Consider the following 7,581-nt stretch of genomic DNA (forward strand, 5'->3'; position numbering starts at 1 on the left):
TGATGCATTGAATCACAAAAAAAAAGTGGCACGCAAAATAAAAGGTGCCACATCACAATGATTGTAGTGTTTTATCTACGAATTGCCACATCACCCAATCCAAGCAAATGCAGGTCTACACAGGCAAAGAAAACGATACAACACTTCCATAACTTATAATTAAGTTGAAGTCTGCCTAACATTTGACTTTCTAATGAGTGTAATGAGATTACATGCCTGATGGAAGCATTTGTGCAAAAGCAACTTTCGTGTTTAATGAGGCCCTAATACAGGACAAAATTGAATTATTTTCTCTCGTTCTCAAATTCTGTCTCCTGTGTGAAATCATCTTTTGGGGGAGGGGGCTGAGAGGACGCGAAGGCTGGAAGGGGTGTGAGGGTCCATGGCCAAGGCCCTCCTGGGAGCCTCGCGACCCAGAATCTCCGCGTGTCTGGCCAGGCCGAGCTGCGGGGTCGGGCTCGCGGCCTCGCTTTAATTGCACTTGGACGAGGGCCATGGCACCCGCGGCGCGCGAGGAACCCCTCGGTGGGTCTGAAACTAGGTTAAAGCAATTAGCATGCTGCCGGCATATTGTCCTTCGGCAAGGCCATGGGTACTGGGGGCGGTTCGCGATTGTACCTTGACTGACCAGGGGGACGCTAGGCTACACCGGAGCAGCTCGCCTTTGCCGGGCCTGAGCAGGGCCTGGGCAGCTCCAGGATCGAAGTTTCACGAAGAGGTGCGCGCCTCCTGCTCTGCGCCCGTGCGCTCGGGTCCTCACCATCCGCAGCCGCGCCACCGGGCTCTGCCCACGGGTGAGAGCGCTGGGGCGGTCGCCGCGGGGGATGGTAGCTGGAGCCCAGGCTTCCAGGGTCTTCCAGCTGAGCGACCCCTGGCCTCGCCTCCGCTTCTCCCGTTCGCTAGGGGGCGATCCTGTGCCCTCCGCCCCAGGCTTGTGTTCTCTCCACATCTCTGGCGGAGGAAGATTAGGTTCTGGTATAGACAAAACCAAGCCAGTTTTAGAAATAACCTGTGGATGTCGCTCAGTGGTAGAACGATGATGGCCTAGCATGCGGGATTCCATCCCCAGCACCGAAAAAAAAAAAAAAATCCAGTTGTGGCAGAGTAGGCTCCTTCCTCCTTTACCTCGAAAACCCTGAATTTTGTTGGAAGCCCCCACCCCAGATATTCTCCCGGATCTCAATACCACCGCCTGACCCATACCCTCTGAGAGGAGTACGCCTGAGTTTCAAATATCTGATGCTGCAACTGCCAAAGGATGAATGGCAGGGCAGCTCAAGAGCAACCCATCCTCCAGCCATGGAAGCAGAAAGACCCCTTCCCTTTCCCAGCCCAGGAATTAGCTCCCAATTTCCACCAGACACAGCGCCTTCACTTTTATACAATACGATTAGGCAGAATAAGGGTTACTTTGGGTAAACCAAACATGACCTGAGCCTCAGCCTTCCTCTCTGAAAAGTGGGAATAACAAATCCTAACACCTATTTGCCCCATGGGTATCTGAAAGGTAGGATAAATGTTGCTATTTGGGGCAGATGATACAGAAGAAGGGCTGTAATGGCGAATTGAAGGTCATCTAAATAAAACGCAGTTTCCTACTTGATAGCTACCTTTGAGTTTCTGATTTAGTTTTTACCAAGTTAATTATTTTAATGACATAATTGCCCCCATCATGTACTAAACAAATAACTTGTAGAAAAAAGTGTCAATAGCATTTATTAACAACGCTTAGAAATAAACTGTATTTGGCAATAAATAAACATGAAGTTTTCTGACCAGAGTTCTTACAACAACGCAGAGTTCTGCTAAAGGTGCTGGGGGAATCATCCGCTATTGCATATTTTTAGAAAATCAGGATAAATTATATAAATTATATATATAAAGAGATCATCTATTTCATTAACTCAACAGGATAATAAATAGATAAATAACAGTTGATTGCCATTAGAAAAATTTGATTCTTAAATTACGTTTACATTATAGGTATTTACATGTACAATATGCACAGAGACATAATCAGATCCTCAACCAAATATGAATTTTCTCAGGACACAAATTCGAAGGGCGGTTCGTTTTCTATGTTGTTAAATGTAGATTTGCTGTTGAGTTTTCTGGGGTCCTCTGGGGTCCACACTTTGGCTGTTCGGATAATATTTTGCTCTTTGAGTTGTTTTTCATCAGTCCACGAGAGAGAGTGTCCTGCAAGGGGAGGGAGACCATAATCCGGGTCGCTAGGTGAGGGAGGCCCTAGGGAGGTGAAAAAAGAAAACAGACTGTGAATATCCAATTATATTCCCAGAGGCCCCCTCCTACTTTCAGGATGCCCTCATGTGCACCTCGACTGAACCGGAGTCTCACAGTCATACTAGAACCACCCCCTTAGTCCATCTCTCAAGCCCCCAGCGCCCACTCCCCGGGATCTTAGAAGCTGCTGGTGTGGCAGGGACGCTTGTCTTCCCAGCAGCAGTCAAAGCATCAGGTGTATGTGTGTGTGTGTGGGGGGGGGCGGGTGGAGGGAGGTATGCGAGAAAGAAGCTTGTGCTCTAGGTTGCCAGTGCCCACCGTCCATCCGCCCGCCCGTCGGTCCGTCAGTCTGCTTGTCAGTCGGTTCGCCCTGCCTTTCCTGGGCCTTAGCGGGCCGGTGTCAGTGCCCCTCTCCCTGACCTGAGATGGGGACGCACTTACTGGTGCCACGATGGCAAATGATGACTTTCTGGGCTTGACTGCCCGGGCTGTCCCCGCCCAGGCGCCCGCCGCCGCCGGGTCCCCCGCATCCGCCTGCGCCGCCACCCCGCAGCGGCAGATCCGCTTGCACGAGCTCACTGAGGAAGTTGATATAGCCGATGGCCAAACGCAGTGTGTCCACCTTGGAGAGGCGCTTTTCATAGGGTAGCGTGGGGATGTGCGAGCGCAGCCCCTCAAAGGCGTCGTTGATGGACTGCATGCGCCTCCGCTCCCGGACGTTGGCCGCCTGCCTCAACTGCTGCAGCTCAGCCTCGGAGCGCACACGCCTCCTCCGCCGCGCTGCGGCCGCCGCCGCGCCACTCAGACCACGCAGCCGCGCCCCTGGAGACAGCACGGCAGCGGCGGCGCAAGGGTAGGCCAGGCAGGAGGGCGGCGAGCCCGGCGAGTAGGGGAAGCCGCCGGGGGGCGCCCCTGTCTCGCAGCAATAACCGCCGCTGTCCTCAGGCTCGCCGGGACCCCCAGGGGGCGGCGGGGCTAGCGCGTGCGGGGCGACCGAGGGCGCGGGCTGCAGTAGCAGGCATGCCCCGTCGCGGTAGCAATATTCGTGCAGCTGGTGGCTGAGGAACTCCACCTCGGCCTGCTCGTCTGCCAGCAGCTCATCGCCGTCCTCCAGAGGGTCCCGAGAGGACTGGTCGGTAAAGAAATCTTCCTCGTCAAAGTAAGCGGACGGGAAGGCGTCCAGGGCCCCGGGGAAATGTTCCAACAGCACTGCGTCCATGCTGTCCGTGGCCGCGGGCCAGGGGGCCGGCAGGATTGCCTAGGGTGAGGCTTTGTAAGTGCTGGGTTGCCGTGCTCTCTGGTCCGGCTGCCCCTCCTTCTGGGCCCTGCGCTGGGGGCGCGCGGCGGCAGCCCGACTGCCCGCCCCCGGGCCTCCCTGGAGTGCCCGCCGCCGCGGCGCTCTGGCTGGCGCCCGCGCTGCACTAAAGAGGGCTGGGACCGACTTGCTGAAGCTGAGGGCCGGCACGCGAGGATTCTTATAACTACATCCACAGGCGCGTGCCAGGGACCCGCTGCGCCAGCCAATCAGAGCGCGGGGCGCGGTGGGGAGGGGGCCGGGAGGCCCCGGGCGGTGGCGGCGGGTGCGCTTTCCTTCCTTTCGGAGCTCCTGGGGCGAAGGGGTTCGTCCCGCTCCTCGTCGGTTATTTTGTACTTACCTTCCCAGAGCGCAGCTCCGGGGACACCTGTGACCCGCAGCTCCCTCCACCTGTCCCCGCGCACTCCGCACCGCAATGCCCAGTCCTTCTACTCCCGGGCTAGGGCTGTGGCGCGCAGTCATAAAAGATCCTAAGGGTGCAAGAGTTGACCCCCATCGGTGTTCGGTCTTCTTTTTGGAGTCCGAGCAGAAGCCACCGGCAGCCTGAGCAATTAGAGCGGCCGCAGTCAGGGGCCGGGTGGGTGCATTTCGCCATCCCATACCCGGGCGCGCTCGGAGCTCGGGCATGGGTTCTATTGGGGCCTTCTGTCCCATCACCCGGCCTTTCAAGGACTCTTGTGAAGTTTTCAGGATGTTCTAGTGGGGTTGGAAGGCAACCTGGTCCCATTCCTAAGAAGCGCAGACTCAGCGCACTGTCTAGGAACGCGCCTAGGGGACTCGGCTCTGGGCCGGACCAGCCTCCCTTGCCCTCCCCTGGGGCGGGGGGTGGGGTGGGGGAAGGGGAAGGGGAGAGGAGACACCGTTGCCTCGGAGAGCAGCTCAGTGGGGCGCATTTCTTCAGAGAGCAAATCGAGACCCTAGGGGTTCTGAGCAATAAACGCGGTACAAAAGGAGTCAATTGAAGCTCCTGCTCCGGAGCAGTCCGAAGCGAGGGCATTGAAGTTAAAGGGCAGAGTGTAAACCATTTTAAAAGCCTCAGTCTCTCACCTTTCTGACTGGCCACCGGAACCATTCCTCAGTGATTTTTTTCTCGACCTTTACATACACACACGCGCCCGCGCCCGCGCCCGCCGTGTGCAGTCTGCTCTAAGACATTTTATCGCAGACTGAAGTGCAACTTGAATTCCTCACTTTAAGACCAACAAAGAAACACTTTCAAGGTCGGGTAATTCCTATTAAAAGCCGGGCTCCAATGTCATCCCGGAGAGTTAAGAAGCGCAGCTTCAATAGAGCAGCGGAGGAGTTGTCTTCCAGGGTCAGACACTTCCTATTTTAGACAGTTGTTGTAGCTGAGGTTTCTGTAGGTTATTCAAAATCCCTTCAAAATCCAAGCCTATGCCTCTGAAGAACTGTGACTTAAACACTCTTCTCGGTTTCAGACAATTTACTTTCTTTAACTCCACGGCCAAAAGATATATAAGATTAGAAGACTGAGAGGTTACTCTTCCTTGAACTGTCAAGAACCCCAAAGGTCCACTATTTTACAGCAGCTTTTTTCATGTGGTCTTGTCTCCTTTACAGTGTTGTCATTGTCCATAAGGGGATGCAGATATGGTCCAAGTTTCCTGTGACAGAAGCTGAGCTACAATTTTCTTAATTTGGATTCCTCTTTGTGGCCTCAAAGGGAGGGAAGCTATGGGGATGTTTAGGGATGTGTGTAAAGACCAGGGATCTAGCCAGCTGCCTGCGGTTGTGTACCCAATTCCTTGTACATTGGAAAGGTCCTCTCCTGTCCTCACTTGGTTAGAATACAACCAAATGGATCCATTTGTCGACTTGCAAGAGTAACAGCTAGCCTGAATTCAGCACCTTATCCAAAATATTGATAAGCACTCACCAAAGAAAAGACTGACTTTGAGCCTACAATGGCCCTCTTTCATTGACTGAGAGATCTTCTCTGGTGGTTCTCAAGAAAGTATGTCTGGGTCATAAAAATGGAGGAATGGTACTGGGAAGCTTGGGAGCGAGTGCATGTGAGTATCTTTTTATTCGATGTGATTACAAAATTGTCTTACATATGTTTGATGAGTTTATGAGAGAGTTCCAGAAATTTATCTTGGACACCCAGATGAGCTAATGGGAAACCAACTGTTGGTGGGAAATGTTGCTGTCTTGTGAGGTTGGGCAGAGTTCATCTCATGTTGGGAACTCTGGGCATCTCCTGGCCCACATGAATGAACAGAGTAGGAGGAAGAAAGTCTGTTGTCCCCATAACATTCCCTCCTCTTTTTTTCTCCTCCCTACTCCTGGAGAACTGCTGGCTGTCTGCAGACTTGTCTCCTTGGGAAGCTAGACAAGCCCTGTAGACAGACAGACAGACAGACACACACACACACACACACACACACACAGTTCTTAAGTAAGACATGATCGTTCTTTTCTCTAATAAAAAGAAGAAAGACTTCTCTGATAATAAAGGAAATTTTCTCTGGGTCACTGGAGGTCAAAACAGTGTGGACGGCTGCCCTCTGCCACTCAAAGCAACAGGTTGGGTGAGGAAAACACTGGAACTGAATGTTGTCTTTCCCTACTAGTGGCCCCAACTCTTATTCCAGCCCTCCCTCCACACCCCAGGATCCTCTGGGCAGTGGGGGATCATGCGGAGGACTTCTGTTGAAAGGTTCTGGTTAGCTTGCGCACAGGAAAAGCTGGTCTCAGAGCTGTACACTGCTCCATTCTCTGCTAAGCTCACACTTCCCTTCTTCTCCACTCTGTCCTCATGAGAGATGTCCCCTAATCTTGTAAAGAACCCCTGCCTCATTCAAAGAGGACATCCTTTCTGCTGAGATGTGCAGTGGAGGGGACTTGGCTCCCCTAGTACCAAACCCTGGTAAGACCTTCAAGACTTTTTCAAGCCTTTCCACCGAGGTTCATTGCCAACCTGTTATCCTGGGCCTTGTGGACTCCCATCCTCCTTTGGGCTGCCTCAACCGTCTCCTGGGTTCTTAGTTCCAGGAAATGTCCTAGCAAGGGCTACTGAGGTTGAGCCTTGATCTCTTTCTCTCTCCACCTCCCCCAACCCATGACCAGTCCCAGTTCTCTCTCTTTCCCAGGAGTCTCAAGGACCTGAACATGTGTTCATTGTTTTCCAGCAGACATTTCTGAACTTCTAGGAGTAGTGATGGTAGGGTTAGAACCCAGGGCCCTGGTCCTTCCTCAGATGGATCTGGGCAGAGACCACTAGTGAAGCAGGTACTTGTGGGCATGACTCACAGTCTATTTCCAGCTTGAAAAATGGATCCACAGCAGGGTGTGGTGGTGCATGCCTGTAATCCCAGCTACTCTCAGCTGAGGCAGGAGGACTGCAAATTCAAGGTCAGTTTCATGAACTTAGTGAAATCTTACCTCAAAAAAAAAAAAAAAGGACTGGCCCCTACTTCTGGCTTCACTGCATGGGCCACAGCACTAATTGAGATCAAGGAATGATAACAATTAAGTGAGAATTTGCTAAATGTGTGGTTCCCAGAGTAAGACAAAGTATGCTAAATTAAATGTGGGATTGGGGACAATCTCCATCTACTATATATGGATGACTTTTCCACTTGGAAGAACTACTCTGATCATGTGATCATGTGGCATTTTCTCCCATCCCAGAAATGACTGGTATAGATGATGTTGAACTCTTGGTTGGTGCTGAGGATCAAACCAAGGATTCATGCATGCTAAGCACACCCTATACCACTGAGTTATGTCCCCAGCCCTTTGAACTCTGCTCCCTCTCTGTTCTCACCATACTTGATCATATTCTGAACTATCTCATTTTATCCTAAGATCTATCTCAGAAAGAAAATTTGCTAGAGGGGCTGGGGATGTGGCTCAAGCAGTAGCGCGCTCACCTGGCATGCGTGTGGGCCCGGGTTCGATCCTCAGCACCACATACAAAGATGTTGTGTCCGCCAATAACTAAAAAATAAATATTAAACTTCTCTCTCTCTCTCTCTCTCTCCTTCCCTCTCTCACTC

At 52.3% G+C, this 7,581-nt stretch overlaps 1 protein-coding gene across 1 annotated transcript; it reads right to left on the reverse strand.

Moving 5' to 3' along the window:
• Positions 1-2,044: 2,044 nt before the first annotated feature.
• Positions 2,045-3,463, reverse strand: Ptf1a (pancreas associated transcription factor 1a). The gene is made up of 2 exons (XM_076832490.1): positions 2,686-3,463; positions 2,045-2,247 (listed from the first exon to the last, which is right to left on the reverse strand). Exons 1-2 carry the CDS (start codon positions 3,461-3,463, stop codon positions 2,045-2,047), a joined length of 981 nt encoding a protein of 326 aa, XP_076688605.1.
• Positions 3,464-7,581: the final 4,118 nt, after the last annotated feature.

Source organism: Callospermophilus lateralis, chromosome 13 (assembly GCF_048772815.1).
Source record: "Callospermophilus lateralis isolate mCalLat2 chromosome 13, mCalLat2.hap1, whole genome shotgun sequence".
Lineage (NCBI taxonomy): Eukaryota > Metazoa > Chordata > Mammalia > Rodentia > Sciuridae > Callospermophilus > Callospermophilus lateralis.